Source organism: Serinus canaria, chromosome 10 (assembly GCF_022539315.1).
Source record: "Serinus canaria isolate serCan28SL12 chromosome 10, serCan2020, whole genome shotgun sequence".
In the NCBI taxonomy this organism is placed as follows: Eukaryota; Metazoa; Chordata; class Aves; order Passeriformes; family Fringillidae; genus Serinus; species Serinus canaria.
In genome coordinates, this window is record NC_066324.1 from 18,699,667 (window position 1) to 18,721,435 (window position 21,769).

Here is a 21,769-nt window from a genome sequence, read left to right on the forward strand (position 1 = left end):
AAGCTCCCTGCCTGTTCCCGCTCAGCTCCTGCACACCCCACACTCACAGCCAGGCCAGGGTTCCTCACAGCTTCCAGCCCTTGGCAGAGTCTCAGGCTCCACTGAACACTTTATCCAAGGCACACAGACACAGCATAGGCTGTGCCAAGGAGCACCCTCAGCAAAGGGATGCTGGGGTTTTAGCCCCTCAGAGTCCAAGGCTTCAGAGCCCTCCTCCTCCTGAGTCCTCGCTGTGTCTCCAGTGTCCCTCGCCTGGCTGGTGCCACCAGACCTTGTGGCCCCATCTTCCAGATTAGACCACCCAGAGCTCAATCTGCATCTCGACCTGCACCAGAGGTCTTCCCCAAGACAATGTTTTTATACAGCTAAAAGGATTTCATGACCATTCCCACATTAATGAAAGGAAATACAATCAATAATCCAAATCCGCAAATACGTTCTCACTGTCTGTTTTCCAGTGTTATAACAGAGCCCACTGGCCAAGACACACACACATTGAATTTAACAGGACCAAACTACCTGACCAGGTGGGGTTTGAAAAATGCTTGTTCTGGTTGTTCATTAGGTTCTACTTTCAAGGCATCTTCCAGTAACTGTGTGATAACCTCACGAGCAGGACTTTGATCCTCAGAACAAACAGGAGTTTTCATTTCTTGAAGCAAGATCAAGTATTTACTTTCAATCTGGCAGAGTTTGGCTTCTAAGCTGGTATACTGCAGAAAACAATACATGATACAAATCTTCAGACACTTACTTTGTACTAAACTTCTTTTAAAGCCTGGCTCAATGCTATTCTCTTGTTTTATGCTGCTTAGAAATATCTAAGTCAAGAATAGCTAGCTTAACTTTCCCATTTTTGTAACACCTGGAAACATAAGGCAGCATAGCAGACCAGATGTTTTCCACCACACGTATTTTTGCATATGGAAATTCTGAGCAAACCTTAATTATCACTGCACTGTATGAAATACTTTAAAAGAACGAAATGGTTGCATAGTAGCAGCTTTAGTCTGTGCATTTTTGAACAAGGAGAACTCAAGTGGCATATGAGTTAGATAATAGCATGTAGGAACTGTAAGCACACACCTCTGTACCAAAAATAGAGCATTTAAGCCTGGCCACTGAGTGCATGGCTTCCAAACAACTAAAAGCAAAGCCTACTGAACCAGCTCCAGGTATCTAACCTTAGTTACAGATGAGTGCATTTTCCCTAACCCCAAGCACTGGAAATCTTTATTATTTAACTGCAAGATCTCTACACTCAAATTCATCCAGACAGAAATGACATTCACCGTACCACAGGCATCCTTTGTGCTCAGCAGAAGGCTCGATAGTGACCTATCAAATCCTTACACATCTTGTCACGGACCTTTAAAAAAAAAATCACTACAGCCTTAATTCTGAGGAAACAATGTTTTCAGACATGTACATGCCTTTGTTCATAAGTTATCAAAATGTTCCACCGGGTCACATAATTTGAAAAACAATTACTTCTTTCAAGAACCCATTCAGAAATATTGGTGTGTAAGGACTGAGAGGGCGTTTTTTTCCAAGCTATCATATTTAATACATTTAAATGGTTCAATTTCCCGGGTAGATTTATGGCTAAAGTATGGAAAACTGCTTTAGACATTGCCAAGTGAGAACATGCTGACCTTTGCCTGCCATTCTCTCTCTCTTGCTTCTGCATTTCTTCGTAGAGTAGAAAGTTCTAAAATCTCCTTATTTAAAAATTTATTCTGGGTCTTATAACCCTGAAGATTGTCCTGTTGATAAAAAAAACAACCCAAAGCAGATTATGCCTGTCAGATAAAGATCACCTTAGAGCACAGAAAAAGCAGCTAATAATAGGATTTTAATTAAAAATATCAGGCGCAAATCAAATACTATTTTTGGACTTCATGTAAATGAAATGCACATGCCAAATATGAGCACAGGGTGGTGCTGTGACCCACCTGCATCCCTCCCAGTGCCCCACTGCCTGCAGAAGGCAGCTGGCAGGGGACAGGCAGGGAGAACAGGCACCTGCAGGCTGAGCCCATCCCAGAGGCCACAGCAACACAAAAAAGGGGGGATGAATGCCCCTTGGGTTTTCACCACCCTCACCAGCCCTCATTAACAGTACAAGTTTAATGTCTGCTTCCTAGAAAGAAAAATCCTCAGCAAGGACCTTCCCTGCCTAATCCACTCAGATCCTGGCTACAAACACTGCCTCTGAAAGCTGAGCCTGTGGGATGAGGCTGGTACCCTCCCAGCAGCCACAGGACTCTCACACTCTCTAGCATCCATGAGCTCTGACTCCTTTCTGCCAAGATCACTGACTTCTAGTCTCAACTTAATTTCCTAAAACTTACCAGGCTCGCATATAGGAAAGAAAATTATATATGTTGAAACATCTTTTATGCAACTTATTTATATGCCAAATGCTTTGGAATATCAATCAATTTGAAATACAATATTTACTCAAAGGGAAGAATGCCTTTTTTAGAGCAAAATGGATAACTTCAGTAACTCCATTAAGAACTTGTGACACATTCAGAAAGGTAAGTTACAAAATAAAAATAAAGCGTAAGTAGCAGCTGTAGCAGCTTTACTAAAACAGGTTCTTATACTCCTCCCTCTTTTTTTGTCTCCTCAGAGCTTCCCTTTGCTTTTCCACATGCTCTTTGTTATCTCATTTTTGATATTTAAAATTAAAAAAAAAAAACAACAAAGCAAGCCTTCTGTTTGTATTCTCCATGCTTGTACCTTTAATCCTTCCTGCTCCTTTTATTATTTCTTACATCTCTTCTGCTCCACACCAATGATTAATTTACTGAAAGTATAGCCCTGCACTAGAGATGGCCCAAAGGAAGTTTTGGTTAGATTGTCACCCCCAAGTGGAGGTTCCAAGCTGATAAAGCTTCCATTGATGAGTGTCCTAGGGAAGTGCTGTAGTGATCTCAAACAGTACAGCAGACTAAAAAGTACTTTTACAGACAGAAGAAATTCCCCTATGCATCAAGACAGAGACAGCGCTCTTACTTTTAGTCTGTCCAGTTCCTGTAGTTCCTTATTAGTACAGGTGGCCATGGGGGAATTTATTGCTCCACTTTGAGAGGATGTGCTGTCCTCACATTCACTGAGCTGACGAGACAGTTTCATGATGACTTCATCTTTAGCTTGAATAGTTTCCATCAACATTCCCAGCCGTTCATTGAGTTCTCCAACTTTACATTTCAGATTCTTGACCTCCTGCTGGAGACTATCTTTTTCCAGGTTTAACTTTTCAAGTTGATTATTGAGGCCCAAAATCTGGTCATCTTTTTGGTGCAACAGCTCTAGTGTATCTTTGGGAACGCCCTCACAAAGGCGGCTTGCAAAGTATTTATCATATTGGGAAGATCGGACTGTTTGCTGCAGAAGTCGAACAAGTTCCTGAGAATTAAAAAACAACAGCAAAAAAACCCAATGAAATTTTAAGTTTCTAAATTTTATAGCTTAGAAATCTAACGTCAAGCAAAATAAAGTTCCTGCAATGGGTTAAGACCTCATGCTGGTGTTTTAAAGAGAAAAGAAAACACTTTATGACGTGATTTCTAAGGCTAACACCTTACAATGACGGGCGTACACAAATGGCTTCAGTGTCCTTCGCTGAGCTGAGGATCCTGCCTGAAATGGCTGTAACACGTTAAGGAAAAGGAGTGGACAGCTGAGGCCCAGCGGTTACTTGGAAGCCGAAAAAAAGCCTTGCTTGCAAGAAAGGCATCCTGTTGTAGGGTGAACAGGAAGAGGCTCAAGCCCAAAAAGTTAACAGGAAATCATTACAGAATGGAAAAAGCAAAGGTAACTAAGAGCTCTCTCCTCTAACGGATGTGGAGAAAATAAAAGGAGGTAAAAAACAAATGCTGCTTTGTCAAAAAGGAAGTCTATGAAAGGCTGTTTAGAAAATCTTGCCACAGAAATGACACAGTTTTTCTTCTTATTAAAACAGAAGCAGGTCTGAATTCAGTGTTGCACTAGACCAATGAGATTTCTTACAGCAGCAGGCTCAAAAGCTCAAATGTACTCCTAGGAAAGATAATGAGTATAAATAATGAGCCTAAAATGAGTATAAATATGGGGCTCAGACTCCTTCTTTGGTTTCCTTTTGATCACCTCACACAAAGGAAAATACAAGTAGCAGAAGCAGCAGCTCCACATAAGATCTAAAACATTTCTCTCTGAAAATGGGTAGAAGTTCTTTTAGATAAAACCAAGGTATTGAATAAATTGGAGTTATGTGGGCACACAAGCATGACCACCATGTGAGTGCGGTCCATATACACACATTATGGTTAGGCCTATCTTACAAAACCCCTCCTGAGGAGAGAAAGAAGCCAGGTCTATTTCCCACCCACTGCACTAGCACGTAAAGAATCAAAAGACAAACAAAGAGAATCTGAAAGGAGAAGTTCCCAAGATATTTTATGTACATAAGGAAAAAGAAGCTATGATTATCAGCCAGGATCCTGGCAGACACCAAACAAGTTAACTTCAGAGAACAAGGAAGACAGATAAACCAATGCAATGAACAGTGTGCAAATGGAATTTTTATTCAGGGCTCTTACCTTCAATGGATGTAAAAGATGGCCCTTCTTGTTTCAAGACTTTTTGTACACAAAAGTTTGTTTAGAACCATCATTTTATAACAACCAAGCAGGTCTTAACATAGTGAGATGACGAGAAAGGTTAAACCCACAACCACCTGCCAGACCCATTTGCTTTTGTGCACTTTGCCTGAAGGTTTAATTACCTTTTGGCTCAAAAGATCTTTCTTCAGCTTCTCCAACTCTTCCTGCTGGCTTTGATACTTCAGTTGCAGTTCAGAGACCAGCCTGTTCCCATTGCCAGAGCACCACTCTGTTGGGGAAGAGTCGCTGCTGTTGCGGTTTCTGCTTGATCCAATCATATCTTTCAACGGGCGCCTTGCTTTGTGTGGAATGCGGCCAAAATCAAATGGAAAAGCTGAACTAGTCAGTCCTGCATAAAACAATTTCTTCTAGTTTGGTTCACTTAGTAAAAGGGCATTTCAAAGCATTCAGATTTTCTTAAAAAATATACTCATTAACATTAGACTTTGAGCAGCTTTCAAACCACTCAATACAATAGTGTTAAACATGCCTCGTTTTCCAAGTTGCTTCCTTTGTGGAAAAAAAAAACCCTCAAAAAATATTCTCCCCTCCCAGATAAAAGACTTGGCTCATAAAAAATTAACACTTTTCATATAAGACATGAAGAGAATTTTACAATTCATTACATAAAACAAAAGGTATCCGTAACTATGGCAAAGTAAACTTTGCTTCAAATAATCCTAGCAAAACCATCTCTGATATCACAGCGTACTGCCCCTGTAAGAGGATTCAATGTAAGGTTTCACCCCCACATACAGGATATTTTCTAACAGATTAAATCGCCTGGATGTCACCTAAGGTGCTCTTAAAAAGATGTAAAAACATCTTGACAAGGTTATCCCAGACACTGGTCAAATCTGAGAAGCAGTTACAATACACAGATGAGCTGCGGCCTCATGTCCATCCCTGCTTCTGCCCCATTTCAGAAGCAAGCCAAGGTAAGACGTACACACACAGCAGCTAAAGGCAACTCTGCTTCAGTGGGTGTCACTCAAGTGAGTAATTACAGACATCAGCATTTCCCTTTGCCTTGTTACTTTGCAACTCATGTGACAAAATGAACCAATAGCACGCTCAGGAAAACCCAAACCAGTGGATAACAAGGTTTTGCCTTTATTCCCTTGTACTTGAATGGAAGAGGACCCCAAACACACCCTAAGAAATTGTTTTTTTAAAAAATAGTTTACAGAGCTGTGGATGTGGTTTGTGAAGAAAAAGATAAGCTTTCACTTATCTCCTAGAGACAGACATAACAAGGTACTCTATGCTAAATAAGGTAAGACATATGATCCCCTTCCTTCCTCCACTTCTACCTTTACTTCCTTCTGCCAGGTGTTTCCTTTTTTCTTCCAGAGCCATTGAGTCCTCCAAGTCTTTTGGGGTTGGATCCAGCAATTCCCACTCCTCAGTGGTATAAAATATACTCCTGCGATTGTCGTTACTTCCTTTTCTTAAGGAGGACATGGAATTTCTGTGAAAAAGGCAACAGGAAAAAGTGACAAATATTTCTCCATTTTGCATTATTTTTATAAGGGGCTTTTCACAGTTCAAACAGTGCAAACTAAAAATAAGCTACAAAAACAGACAAAATCAATACCAAATAAAAGCTCAAAAAAAAAAACCCAACATACACTACCAAACAGTACTTGCAATCAACAGCTAAATTCCAAGAACAGAAGAATTATTTTACTTTAATGCCGTGGTCTTTTGCATCCCCCTGTTTTAGCTTTGCTTTTGCAGTGGGCAAGTACGAAACAAAGTTAGGATTTACAAGCAGCATCTTTTTATTGATCAGTTGTAGTTTAGAATTTTGGGGTAACTGCCAAGCATTAAACTGAACAGCATGCAATCAAAACACGTGTATGTTACAGCTCCATACTGGGGATTAATGGAAAACTTGGGATCATCCAAGAGACCTGCTGCAGCTGAAATGCTGATGACAAGACTCCTTTGCAGTTTTTCTTTTCTACGGTGGAACATGGCCAACTATCTGCAAGAACATTTCAGGGGCAACCTCTGAATTCCAGCCAGATAATTCTATAGGAGAACAACACATTTCCCAGCAGGATGAGATTACCTGACCCAGCTCCCCCACAACCATCATGCATTCAGGAACTGTCCACTCTTAAGTCCATGAGTATTAACATAGCTCAGTATTGCAAATCCCTTGTTCAACTCCATAAGAACATTCCAAATCAACCCATATGAACCAGTTTAATATTTTAGGCATAAAACTGGAAATATATTTAGTATGTCAGCATTTTCCACACAGTCTGTGCAAGCTCACTAAGATTCTTTCACTCAATCATCCACATTCTCTCTTCAAAACTTAAACAGAAAATATCCCATATTACACTTTCAAGATCATTTGATGTTCCAAGCCAGTCTTTCAGCTTCACAAGAGATTTAACATCTTATCAACATGCACTCTAAGCAAATCATTAAGTAGTGCACAACTTTTATAATCTGATTAATTGATAAATATTTACAATTTAAAAATAATCCTGATGGTTATTAATAAAACTATTTCAGCAATCAATTTACAAGCTTGGCAAAGACTTATTTACGCTACAGATTTCATTTTCTTTCAGAAAGATTCATAATTCCTGTTGGGGGCAAGAAACCTAATTTCTTTGTTCAGACGTTCCATACAAATTAACTAGATGAAATTGGGCAATGATGGATTGGACACCCAATATCAGTGAATGTCTCAGGAAGTGCAACCTGGCATCTCTACACCTCTTCTCCAAGTAGTAGCTGATCTCTTAACAGGCAACTCCAAACTCCACATTCTCTCTTCTGTTCTCTGTGCCTGTTCTGCACTCACTCAGCCTCAACATTTAAAAGCCTGAACACCACCTTCTAAAGCTTGAAAAAGCCACAAAGAACAAGTCAAGTGACTTCCAAAACAGCTTCTTTAAACCACTGCTGTTAGGCCCATGAAAAATCATAGCTGATGCTGAGTTTTGTAAAGCTTTTGCACAGGTTGGTTCAGGGCACTCAAGCAGCAGTCCTCCGAAGCTTTCTAATAGATTAAATTAAAATGAAAGATTAAATAGATAATTTTGAAAACAGCATTTATTTCCCTAAGTACAGTTGGACAACTTATGCAAGAGCCAGTCATATGATCTAATGAGTCTCTATTTTTAAATGTTTGGGGTTTAAGTCTTGTTTTTATGGTTATATAAAAACAAGAGGTTATGGTAATTCAGTATGCTTCCAAATCTATATTCTGCATAAATAAGTATTGAGAGCAAGAAAATGAAAAAAAAAAAGAAAATCAAGCCTAAGTGTCTGTATATATCAAAGTATTTGATAGAGTATTTTTAAAAGTAGAGAAGCGCATTTCAACTTTAATTATTGTAAATATATACACTGCTTAACTCCAAGACATATTTTTCCTCCCCCCTCCCCTTTATTACACCACAACTGCTACCTAGGGTGCAAATACAGCTATTGCAGCAATATCTTCTCTGTCAGACACATTTACACACACTAAATATGTGTAAATGTGTTCAGGAGGAAGGACAAAGGCTTTTACTGAGATATCTACACACCTTAATACAAATTCATAAACATAAAACAAAAATGTGCTCACAGCAAGAGAGGAAACTCTCTGCAGTTTTAGACACACTTTGGTCCATCCTCTACCAATGGGGCTGTAACTAATCACAATCCAGTAAGACACTGGATAGGGCACACATATTCCAAAGGCTGCCAGATCTTTCCCTGTCCCAAATGGCACAGAACTGCTGGAGAAGGGAGGAAAACAACCAACCACAACACTAGGGGGAAAAAACCCAAAACAACTCACAGCCAAAACCAACACCGTCTGGTAACCTCACAGATCTCTGTACTAAACCAGAAAGCTTTAAAGGGGATCTGTTTCACTTCGCACTGCTGATGAAAATGAACATTTTCCTCCCAGCTCAAGAAGGACATGCTTTACATGCTGTAACTTTTTAAACCAAAGCTACAGCTCTGCTTTGTGAGCTGCTCTGCATTAGCACTGTAACATGCTTTAAGCAGAAGTAGAAAATCCATCTATGTGGGCAAAGCAAACCACAAAATTCTTTAGAAAGAAACCCAACAGGAGAGCTGAAAGTCAATGGGACTGCTTTCCTTAAAGCAATTAATACTAAAGAGGAAATTCATTGTGAATGAGGGGTTTTCTTGTTGTAGAGAAGGGGTCTGATACATTTTTGCTCAGGAATTTGAACTACATCCACTTCAAATCTGTGCCCACGTCAAATGTCTTTTCATTTGTTTTAAGAAGAAAACAAAAAACAAGGATTTATATTGGTTTGATTTTCATCACCATAACAGCTCCTATGCACTGAGTACTATGACTACTACAATGCTGAGAATTGACAGCCCCATGAAAAAGCAGCAATGGCTGAGAATACAACTCATCCTCAACAACAGCTGGGGTTCAGAGAGGAAAGCCATCACCAGAAGTGCTGTACAAGACTTTGCAGCTATCAGTGATGCTACATAATAATGTTCCCTTAAACCTTCAAACAGTAAATAGAGAAAAGAATCTGTTTACTTGAAGAGATACAACAAACAAACCCACCCCATCACCTCCATCATTCTAAGAAGCTCCACTGACCACATACTGATGTAGGAAATAGTCTTGGTCAGGAACTACCAATCTCATGGGAACTCTTTATCCCGGGTTCACAACTTACTTGATCTCAGTACTCCATTGTTTAAGTGAGAAATTGATGGCACTTCCTTGGGCTGGTGCAGGCTGGGAAGCTGCTTGTTCCCCTACCAGGTCTGTAGGAGAAGTCTCCACAGCTAGAATATTTCTAGCTCTCTCTGCTGAAGCATTTTGACTTAGGATACTCAAATCTATATTAAAAGAAAAAAAAAAAAAAAAGAGAGAGAGAGAGAAAGAAAATAAACATAACCTTCAATAAGTAAAAGAATATTGGCTATGAAAAGTCATAGACTGCTCAGTCTGCTAGTGATATTGTTCAGGGTTTACTTTAAATTGCTAAAACCAAAAAATTTTATAAAATATTCAGTTCAAATGAGTCTTATAAATCACAAACCTCTCAGTGAGATCTCACTGCAGCCACATACTTTTGATAACAGACAGGACCTGTGGGATGCTTACAAAGCATTATTACATGAGTGATCGACAAAATAGGCAATTAGAACTAAGTCCATAACAGTGTCACAAAAACACTGACCCAGCTTTCAGGGTGTGCTTCATCCTGTGAGTTATTCATCCTAAAAGTGATGCTGCTGCTGCAAGTCAGTGACCTTCACAGCCCTGAGGCAGTCCTCTGCAAGGCCAGGCTGGGCACTGCCAGAATCAAGAATGCTGGCACAGCTCTGCAGGACATCAGACACTTCCTGTACCACTGAGGATTCCTGAATGCAGCTCCTCCTCAACCCACCCCAGTCAAATCTCCTGTGCACTGGAGCAAGTGGGGACCCCATGGTCAGGCCATGCAGAGCTGCAGAACAGTCCTGCACACCCCACGGGCTCCCAAGGGCTCCAGGAACTGGCCTAGCCCTGAGCCACAGCTCCCAACAGCCAGAGGAGCCAGGCTGACCCAAACAGCACACCAGAGCTCCAATACATCACCCTGGCAAACACAGACTGCACCACCTGCAGTGGCTGTGCTACCCCCGTGCTTCCATTAGTCTGGAGAGCTGCTTTCTCCCTCCAGCAGGCAGAGGGAGTAAAAAATCCAGAATACAGAATATACTATGAGTAGCAAAAAGCATTAGAGAGAAGCATAAATGGTTTACAGCCTTCTATAAACCCTCTGAAAAGACAAGTTAAACAAACCCAAATGCAATTTTCAGAGTCTTGATATAATTCATAAAGTACTAAAGTGGATTAAAGCTTTTTGACAACACTCTCAGACTTGATTCAACATTTATATTAGAAAGTAACACATTGGATGGGCTCTGACTTAAATAAAACCCTTATGATACTCTCTTTTATCACTGGTGAGTCTTTCAGCCTTTGCTTTGACAATTGCTTGGCACCAGCAGCGAGACCATCTTTAAGCAAACCATACCCTCCAATCACTCAGCAGAAGGTTACTTTTATCAAGTCTCAAAGTTTAGAAATAGAAAGAACATTCTGTGATAAAGAACATGAAATATTAAAGATCTCTGACACTAGGAATCTCTCGAACGCTTGAAAAATGGTATCTGACACAGAAATGTATCATGTCATGTTTCAAACAGAGGTACAAGTTACACTGCCTTGATTTTTATAAACAGATACTTCAGGGCCTTATCAGCCAAAGGGAATTCCAAGTTCTTTTGCACTGTGGCTGTTTGAACTAAGCACAGTTCAGCTAAAATAGCTTAGATAAAATTAAACATGGGATTATATTTACTGTCTAATGAAGAGGAAACATAATTAGTAGGTTTTAACTAAAAAATAATAATTAAAGACAAAAACAAACCCAACCCCCCCCACCCCCCCAGAAAACCCAAACATCCCAAAGGAGGAAAAAAAAAAAACCACCCAAAAAAACCCACAAAAAACAAACCAACCCCCCCCAAAAAAACCAAAAAACAAAACAAAACAAACAAACAAACAAAAATCCACACCACAGCACACAGACAGGAAATCTATGGAAACTCAAAGCTAGGGTGGAATACCAACATTCTGCCTTTACACTTACAGCTTGTTTCATCTTCTACCTGTCTGATTCCACTAAGTCCTTTTAGAGGATGGTCCAGGTAAAGGAATTGCTCAAGAGCTGAATTCCCAACAAAGGCATTTCCCCTCCCAGACATGCCAACTGTCTGAATGTGGCACCCTGAGGTTGCTCACTGGACATCATCCCCTGCCCACACCAGCCAGGAGTTGTTAGAGGCATGGACTGCACAGCACACAAAGCAAATGACAGTGGGTGCTCCTGCAACCTCCAAGTCAAACAAAAATAAAATCTTGTTTTGGAACTTATTTCAAAACACAACAATCTTATACATACATGGCATTGCATGTTTTATTAATGCAAATTAAGAACTGAAATCATAGAAACTACATTAACATTTCATTGATTTCAAGAAAAAAATAATAATCCCACATGGTATAAAGAAAAAAAAATTATTTGACTTCCATGGTAGTAAGGCACCTCCATGACAAATCCAACAGTGTAATTATTGTTAATATTCAATTTCCCACATGCCACTCTGAAAAATACTTTGAAGTATTTTTCACTATGTTGAATGTTCTTAAAAACCTTTCAAGACTGATCCACAAAGCAGCATCTAGCTCCATGCACGCCCCAGGTAGTCCAGATTTCTGAACAGGGAGGGGAGAGGACAGGGGAGGACAGACAGGCAAGGCTGCAGTAAGCAGTTCTGGGCTTGGACTGAAGGCAGACTACTTCCCCATTTAAAACATTAGTAATAGCATCTGTACTTGAGCACTAGCAAAATAAACCAATTTCTATGCTCCAGTATAAAGCACAACACTGCATGTACACTCAATTCTTCAGAAAAAAGAAAAAAAAAAGAAAGAAAAAAAGCCACAAGACACATATCTTGGTCATCAACATGAAAGCAGAGCCTTACAGAATCCCACAACTCTATAGAAGAAACTCCTGGAGTACTCGATTAAAAAGAAGGAACAAACATCAATCATTCTGTCTATTTGCATTTTCCCCAAAAGGAATCCCTACTTAAATAGTTCAGTTGATGATAAGAATTATCACTGTCGTTTGACCTAGAAAATGAGATACTCTAGATGCAGCTCCAAATTCTACATGATGCAGTTTAACTGCAGGCTACCCCTGAAAGGGATGGGCCTACTTAGCCCATGCATGTTATGTTGACATTCCTTGTCCTGGATATAACAACAACAGCAATTTAAACTTTAAAATAATTTAAAAATCACATTAAGAGGTTCAGCTGGCTCATCCAGAAAGTCCCCAATGACTTACAGAAAAATACCAGATCAGTGATGAAACGACTGGATGTGATGCAGAACAGGTGTGAGGTTACAGCACCTGCACACGCTGCAGTCACAGAGGCTTGTTTCACATTGTACCCAAGCTCTGAGGGAAGTAGCACAAAAAAAACAGATTCTGTGGCCAAGGTACATATTACAGTTGATGTGATCCAACACTCTGCTGCCAAGAGGGCAGGCCTGTCTGCTGCTTTACTCTGCCTTCCTGTATTTGGTCGCTGTGCCTTGCTCCCTCCTGTCCACCAGCTGTGCAAACCCCTGATTGCACACTTAACATATTCCACTCATCAATCTAGCAGAAATGAAAAAAAAGTGCTCCTTTCTGGCTAACATATGAACTCAACCTACTCAGCACAGGGTCAGTCAAACACAACAAAGAAAGGGAGCCTGTGCAGCAGAGAACAAGAGGCTGAAGGCAGAAAGACAAAGGGCCAAAAGAGCCAAAGCCTGTTCCCTTTTGCAGCACTCAGATTTTTGCTCACCAATACATGCTCCCTGGAGCACGTGCTTTGACAAGCTGCTACCCAGAAGGGCTGCTGCCAAAAAAAGGGGTCTTAAACCATCCCACTTGGCAGACCCAGCAATTCTCTTGGGCTAATCCTGCCACTGACCTGTCCCTACAGTAAACCACTTCTGGAAACTACACTGGCCAGAAAACTGATCTGGAGAAGAGGCCAATAGCTGCTGCCTGCAGACCCTGCACTAGCACATGGCAGGGCCAGCCCTGCACCAGCTCAAGGGCTGGGCTCTGCTCCCAGCAGGAGCTGCCTGCAGTGCCTGAAAGGCCCAGCTGAGCCCCCAGCAAACACATGGGAGGCCAGATGCGTTGAGCAAGCAGCCACAAGCAGCACATTCTCTCAAAGGAGAAAACGGGTTAGAGGAACACACTAAAACAGGACCTGAAACTCAGGAGGGGACAAGGTGTGACAACAACAGCTCAACACTGCTGGATTTACAGCAGGAGCAAAGTGACATCAACCAAATGTGACATCTGTTGATGAAACGTGCCTGATGTCAAGGCACGTTGCTTAAACCCAGGAGAGCCTTACTAATACCTAACTTGGCACAGAACTGGATTTTACTCAGTCTTATTTATGGGTAACAGAAATCAGCAAGGAATCCATTTCTGTAGGGACTGAGGAATAAAACAATTCACAAGTGCCTGTGCAAAGTAGTAAAAAATGCAAAGTAACTCTGTATAATGCATGGCCATTTTGATAACTCTGACACTAGTTTAGAATTACGTTTTCCTTGCCTAAAAGTATTTCAGAGACTGAACTTCACTGTAATACCACTGCAGACTTTTACTTTGAAGGCACTGCATTTTTATCAAAGTCAGATAGATCCACCACACCATACCTTTTCAGGAACAAAGCATGGTCATTCAGAATGCAAAATATACCTGTTCCCATTTAAAACTGGAGTTTACATCTCAGGATATTTACCATACTAACTTTTTAAGATGTTGCAACCACTAAAAGACAACTTACCTAAGCTTAATGAAACCTAGGTAACCTAGACTACTCAATTTTATTTCATTTCTAAAAATCTGTTTTTCAAGGAATCAACAGGTTTTGTAAAGGATACAAAATCACATATAAAATCCCATTTATGTTAAATATTGTAGCATATGCAAAGTTTACATAGAGTTACTTGATAAACAGATGTGAAAAAGCTGTCTTAAGGCTGTTCTCTACCCAAGCGCAAGACCCTGTATTGATCAACTGACGCTGAAGAGAGCCATGCCCTCTGTTCCCACTCAAGTTCTCAACGTACCGGGGCTGTCTTTGGCCACGAGACCTTTGGAGAAGTCGCTGGGTGTGGGGGAGGTGCGGCTGTCCCGTTTGGCCGCGTCCAGGTTGTTGCAGTACTCCCACCTCTTCTGCTGCAGCTCCTGGAGCCAGTAGGTCGTGTCCTGCCGAGTCGCAGCCTGCAGGACATGGGAGCAGAGCGCTGGTGAGATCCTTGCATGTCCTTGCTACATGGACACGGTCATTCCAAGTGCAATAATAAACCCCCCACAGATAATCAGCAGACCCCCAAGGTACCATCACTCAAAATCAGTATGATTTTAAAGAACAGCCACAAGGCACCAGGTGCACCTTGTGATCACATGCACATCCATGATTTTCACGCCAGAATTTTTCATTTTAGAAGTCATCTCACGCATTCCTTTTCTTCAGTTTTACACTCAAACTTTAGAAAATACAGCAGCATCTTATATTTTACACACACAGCACTGTTTGAACATAGAACTACAAATCTATATTATTGGAAAAAATCCCATACACATTCAGGAAGATTCCCATTTTCTTTTAACTTGCTTTCTTATCAGCAGAAACCAACAAATGAATAATGCATTGCAATGCCTCTTACTTTAATGACCAAATCTACATACTGTATCTCCTGATGATCCCATGAGCTAACTAGCTTCTATAGAAAAATCATACTCAAAAGAAAAAAACCCCAAAATCCAATATTAATGCCTAACCTACAAGACTACAGTCAAAAATGTGAATGGGCAGTAAGTGAGGAAGAATTCAAACATACCTTGAATCAGAGCTCTAAGTAATTTCAATGCACGTGAAATTACAATATACAAATACCAAGAAGAGACAAGTGAAGGTATCTGACACTCCGGGTGCTCTCATAGAGAAGTTACTGTTATTTCAACATACCTCTGCCAGTCTAGGACAAGCACCTGACCTGGTAACATGGACTATTTAGGAACAAAAAAATTAACACTGATGAGAAGACACTCCCCTAACTCCTCTGGCTTGTTAGCGCTCGGAGTGCTTATCTTTTAGCTGGCCTTTCTCCTACCTTCTCCCAAAGTGCATGATGGCATTATCAGTGGAAAAGATGACTATGTTTATTCTTTAAAGACAACCTAATTTCAAACAGTTTTTGTTCTGTTCCTCAAAAATTAAGAGGGCACCTGTGCAAGGCACAGCTGCAAAAGAATGGAGAGCCACAAACAACACACATTTCCTTACAAAAGCATACAGTAAGTGCTGCATAAAGCACAGCAATGGCACAGAACTGTCTACATTTTTTCACATAAGAACACTTCTGGTCTAGTAAAATTGAAGAGTCATTGGCCATTATATTTTGGCCCCAAGAGCAGGTAACAAGAAGACAAACCATAAACAGCACAGCAAACAAAACCTGATGCTTCCCCAGGGTGCTCTCTCTGGTTCAGCAATTTGTAATCTCAGTTTAGCCATGAGAGAGATGGATTTTTAGTTTACCTTTTGGCTCTTTGTACCCCTACAAGCTTTAACATCCATGACACCCTACAGCAAATGGCTCCAAAGGACCATTCAAGGAGATTAAGCAGAAAACCTCAGTTATTCCTGAAGCTGCTGCTCCAGCTCCTTTCAGTACATTATGCACACGGCAGGATACAAGATATATAAATCAAATAAACATTCATAAATCAAGAAGTGAAACAAACAAGTGATACATAAGGACACTGCAGAGTCAGTTGGTAAGAAAGATATGTAACCAAGATACTTCTAATCTGACATGGAAATCAGCTTTATATATTCTTTCTTGCTTACTCACAGAAAACCAAAGAAAACCATTTCCCTCACAAAAAAATACATAGGGTAAAGAATAGTTCAGAAGGTCAAAGAACTGGACTCTGGGAATGCCAATCCCCACAGCCACCTCTGGCAGTTTGGGAATGACTACCACAGGAGCAGGTTTTTAAGTCTACAGACTACAGTCACTTCTTGCCAGGAGTAAACATCTCCCCTTCTATTCCTAGCACTGAAGCATTTCCTTTGGAGCTTTAGCCAGTGACAAGTCTTCAGCTGTGGTAAATTTGAGAGCTTATACTTCCTTTAGAGACACCTGCTCACAGGCCATGTAAAGCAATGTTTTACTTCACTCCAGCAAAAAACCACCAAGAATTCAAAGAGCTTCCACTAACACAGGATGCAGTGCTTACGTGGTTCTCTTTGCTACCACAACACAACTAATGAGGCAACCCACCTGCAGTCAATCTAAGTTACACCTACAATTAGCTTCTGCCCATGACTTCTGCAACTTCATGAACCTCTCTCACAATTTGTCCTGCTACCATCTCGCCAATAACCTTCAGAGAACTGTGAATCAATGTTCTTGGAGTAGCTCCTTGCTGCTTTTCAGTTCCCAGCTGCACTTGCTATCTGCAGAGCTGCACGGAGGCACCCTCAGCTCCCAGGCTGTTACACACAGAGCCAGGCAGCAGTGCCCACCCTTCAGCACAAAGTGCCAAGGCAAAGCAGGACAGGGTTCTCACAGCCCTGCTTTAAGTAATTTCCCCAAGAAATACCCCGTGCCCTCCTGCTGCTCCCAGCCTGTCACCTTGCCTTCCTTTCCCCCCATACACGGTCCTCCTCTTCTGGAGTCTTCCTCTCCCTCTGAACAGTTTTGGCTGAGTTTATTACAGGCATCTCAGTTATTTACAACTAAAAGAGTATCCTAAAAATCTCTGTTAAAATTAGTTTTGTTTAAACAAAATCAATCATTTAAGCTGCTGTTTGAAATAGACTGTTTAGAAAAAAATGAAACAAAAGAAAACCAAGAACCACACATAGAATATTTAAGCTTTCATCTGCCCCAAATCATAAAGAGCACAAATTTCGAAACATATTTTTAAATTCACTTTATCTGTCAAAGTAAGGAACACTCCCATGCTTGCCCATTTCTCATGACTTTTACTAGTATTTGGCTACTGCCCACCATGAGAGCCAAAACATTTAATTAAGCAGAGTAGCAATCAATTTCACAAAAAATCTTTATAGCTACTAAGGTATTGCTAAGGTGCTTTCTTGCTGCAGAGCCATGCAGTTGCATTTTAATGGATGCAGTTCTGTGAGAAGAAAAACTACCATGAAAGTCCCCTGAACTGGTGTGAAATAAGGAATGACTGTAAGTGTACTGCCGCAAACTTACAGGCAACAGTAGGAGTAAAAGACACTCTTAAGTGAAGAGCCATACAGTACCATGTAGTTCTCAACTTAAGCAATGGAAAACTGTAATTGAATTTAAAATATTCCCCTAAATTCTTTCACTAAGAATGATGTAGAATTATCACCTTCTGATGCAAACATGATACAGAAGAATTATTTGAGGAAAACACCCATGCACTGCCACTGGACACACTGGTGGAACACGTATGCCAACATTAAATACTCTAAAGGAAAAGTCCAAAGAAATGCAACAAGCAGACCTCACATTTTGAGAAATCCCATGAAAATTCTTGCTACATTTCTGAACACAGACAAACTCTCCCTCAAGCTACTTTGTAAAAAGGGAACATCACCAGAAAGTTTGCATTTCTTAAGATTTACTATTCCTGCTATGCTCAAACAGCAAATCTGGAGCCAGATGGCTTCTTTTGGAGGGCAGCCCAACTTTTAATTAAAGCACTGCAACCACTAACCAGCAAAGTTTTGAGCAAGAAGCATCAGCTCAGACAACAAATCACCCTCGGTGCCGAGCTCCCTACTCTGCTGTGTCAGGCCGTGCAGCAAAACTGTTCAGGCTCAACATCACTGATCACTGCTGCATCCTCTGAGATCACTGACAAATGACAGCATCTGCTCCTAAGCCACTCTCAGTTCAGCAAGTTTGGTGTCCAACACTTTCAAGCACCAGGGCCCTGAAATCTCTGCAGTGTCTGGAATGCTTACACTTGGCCAACAGCCCAGAAAATTTTTTTCTTTCACAACTGTGCAATTTCTGTTCCACTCCCAATTCACCTTTATCCACAGAGAAGTTACCACTCATAAGTGATCTGACAGTCCAGAATCACTGGCCAGAGTTCCTTTGGTTCTGAAGCAAGCAAAATGTATTACTACAAGACACTGCTTTAAAAATAAATGAGAAATACCACCTTTGTTCATTTTCACATATTCATAATGTTAATTATTTCCCCCTTAATGCAAGACCTTTCTGTGCAAACATGGCCAAATGTTCTTTTGATAGTATTAGCAGCATTCTGTGTTACAGCACACATTTTCCAGATCAAAGTATTTGCACGCCTTTCTGTGAAAATATTCTCAAAAATAATTTATCCATAATTCATAAAGTACACAATTTTCTGTGCTCCTTTACCTAAAGGGATGGTATCTGCTATATATTTAAATAGAAAAGACTTTTACACACACTTAGCTTCTTCTGCACCTGTTGGAAATGTACAAAAAAACTACGATCACACAAGTGGCAGGCTGGTTATCTACAGCTCTAAAATATGAACATTTTGCTTTATTTGCTGTAAAGGCTGCAGTATATTTTTTCCAGAATTCTTATCTGGGAACAAAGCTAGAGTACATCACAGAGTTCTTAGCTCCCATTACCTGACAAAAGGCTGAGCAACCAAGATGATGGAATCATTACACTAACACGAAACTGAGGCATGATAAGAAATAATGCATTCCTCAATAGCATCATCACTTCAATCTGGAATTCCAGCAGCTTATTTTTTATTGCTCTTCTCAGTCTATAACACTGAATGGGAAAGGCCAGATCACAAGATGTGGAAATTTTGAACAAACAGCAAATTGAGGAAAACAAAGCATGTGAATTACAGGCTGAAGAATACATTTGACTTTATTCCTCGGGCTCTGTGTGTAATGTTTTCTTGACAGAAAATCACATTTGCTTTTAACAGGAGCTGGATTGGAGGGGGAGGGCATGGGTTGTTTGGGTTTTTTCATTTACCATCTTGAATTAATTTGCAATTCTACCTAAGTTAGCTGAAGGATGCTTTTAAAGGCCTTAAAGAACTATGATGCTGGACTGAAGAAAATTAATTTCAGCTGCAAAAACCTTGTTCCTTGGTGAATGACATGGCCCCAAAACGCCAGTTGGTCCTGCAATATCCCTTTTTATTAACTCCTTCTTTACTACATAAACACCTACAACATAACATCATTTTTATGTACAATCACGTGGCCGCTTTAGGGCATCACAACACAAAATTATATTTTTCTGTTAATTGCAGAAATTAATTTGACTTTCTTAACTGGCACCATTTCTCAATCCCCATAGGCGAAGCATGAAGAAAGTTCCAATCTGTGCACACTCTTTCCTAGAGAGCACTGGAAAAAAATTAACACATAAAATATGGGGAGAGTACTAACATCACAGATGAAAAGATACAAAAAAAAAAAAAAAAAAGAAAAGAAAAAGAAACCCCCCATGTCTTACATTTGTGTATCAGTGTTGAGGATGATTTGTGTATTCATGACTGCAGAAGACACCCAAGGCTGCTGCCAAAGTACTGTCTGACAGACAGTCCAACACAGCACATAGCATTTTACACTGCAATCTTTATCACAACTCCAGTGTTTCTCAACAAAACCCCTTCTATTTAAAAAGCCCCCTCAACACAAAATTTTTCTGAAGATCTCCATGTAAAATCACAAACCACTAGATGCTAATTAAAACAAAAAAAACTCCTCAAACTATTGAAAGCAAAGCTTAAACCAAGTCTGCAGTTTTAATGTTCATAACACAAATACTTGGGCTATAAAGGCAGATTCATGAAAAGCAGTAAAATCTTTTACAACCATACAAAGGTAGTTTTTACGTGCAACTGACTACACTCCTTTTACCTAAGCAAATACTGTTAAAATTATTATTGTATTCGTTTCCTAGGTAAATAAATTTCTCATTCTCTAGTAAAGCATGTTAATGAGTCTGTATTTTGATATTTATACTCATCAATACAGAATGCTAAAGAGCTTGACACAATCATGCTCCACAGTCCCAGCAGGCATTATGACTGCTCAAATCTCCACTATTAAGTAAGTGTGTAACAGGTACTTTCCAGCATTCAATAGGAAGTTCTACTGCTTAACACTTAATGGATTATCTTCTAATACTAAGAATGTTTCTCAGAAAGTACACAGTTCACGTGAAAAGTTACATTCTGTGCAGAAGAACGTTTTTTGAAGGACACAAATCTGCCTTAACAGAATTCAAAAACAATGGATGCTCAGAATAATTTATTTCTTCTTTACTGAGTCAAAATTGTTTCCCTGTTAGCTTTTTTTTCCCTAGGCATGACAATATCTTGTCATGCCTAGGAAAAAAATAGGAAAGATATCTTAAATAATCCAAACATTTACCTCTTGTCCTACGAAAATCTGAGTCCTTGAACAGACAATGCGATAAGCAGCCTCTGCTACTATGAGGAAACAATTCTCCCTCCTCTTCCTTCCTCCCAAAGCAGCCTAGACGCAGACTCCTGCCACGCATCATCTTTTCAAATAAGCACTCCAAAACTGAAACCCGACCACTCCCTCCAAACTTCCAAAACCCCAACCCGTCAGATTTCTGCGGAAATTTTCTTCTGCCCAGACGATTCCAGAGAACCCGCTCAGCCCATGCTCCGTAGAAGCATTTCCTCCTCCCCAGAGGAGCACGGTAAAACACGGAATCGTAAAGGAGAAAGACGCAACTAACACACACAGCTGGGGCCAGCCCGGTCCTGCCGATCTGGCCGGCGTTTGCGAAACAGCACCTTCCTTCCCGTGCCAGCCCGCAAGGGGCTCCTCCGCCGGCGGGGCGGTACCGCGGGCGGAGGGCACGGACAGCAGCGGGGATGGGGACGGGAACGGGGCTGGGACAGGAGCGGCGATGGGTCCCGCCCGCCCCCGCCCGCCCCGGGCCTACCTTGAGAACGGTGACGGCCCCGCCGGGGCTGTGCACCTCAAAGGCGGCGGGCTCGTCCCCGGCGGCGGCCGCGCCGGCCTCGGGCTGGTGGTAGCTGAAGCAGGCGGAGGCGATGTCCAGGTGCCCGAGGGGCAGCGGCTCCTGCGGCCCCTTGAAGTAGTAGAGGTAGCAGCGGCGGGGATCGAACACGAACCAGCGGCTGCGGAAGCCGCGCAGCGGCCCCTTGCCCGACAGCTTCTGCAGGTACCCGCAGAGCTTGGGGGTGCCGGGGCCGGGCTGCTCCCCGGCCAGACCCTCCTCCCCCTCCGAGCCCGCCGCCGGCATCGCCTCGCCCGCCGCGGACGCGGCCCCGGGGCCGCGCAGGGAGCGGGGACGGCTCGACCCGCACCCGCCGCCTCTCGGGACTTGTAGTGCGGGCCCGCCCCGCCGGCCCGGGCAGCGCCGGCACCGCGCCTGCCCCGCCGACCGCGGCCCCTGAGCGCGGCCCCGC

The 21,769-nt window shown here is 41.5% G+C and overlaps 1 protein-coding gene across 6 annotated transcripts in view; it reads right to left on the bottom strand.

Annotated features, from left to right (window-relative positions):
* Positions 1-21,769, bottom strand: part of TBC1D2B (TBC1 domain family member 2B) — a 54,335-nt gene extending 32,566 nt beyond the window's left edge. For 4 of the 6 annotated variants that reach the window (XM_050978724.1, XM_030228548.2, XM_050978726.1 and 1 more), the window contains exons 1-8: positions 21,280-21,769; positions 14,383-14,536; positions 9,344-9,509; positions 5,966-6,123; positions 4,775-5,001; positions 3,025-3,417; positions 1,656-1,766; positions 520-713 (exon numbers count right to left, since the gene is read on the bottom strand). In XM_050978724.1, the coding sequence (XP_050834681.1) occupies positions 520-713; positions 1,656-1,766; positions 3,025-3,417; positions 4,775-5,001; positions 5,966-6,123; positions 9,344-9,509; positions 14,383-14,536; positions 21,280-21,603 (1,727 nt within the window). In that variant the 5' untranslated portion in view covers positions 21,604-21,769. The remainder of the gene's footprint in view (positions 1-519; positions 714-1,655; positions 1,767-3,024; positions 3,418-4,774; positions 5,002-5,965; positions 6,124-9,343; positions 9,510-14,382; positions 14,537-21,279) is intronic. The other 2 variants (XM_050978725.1, XM_030228549.2) reach the window with 2 other exon arrangements.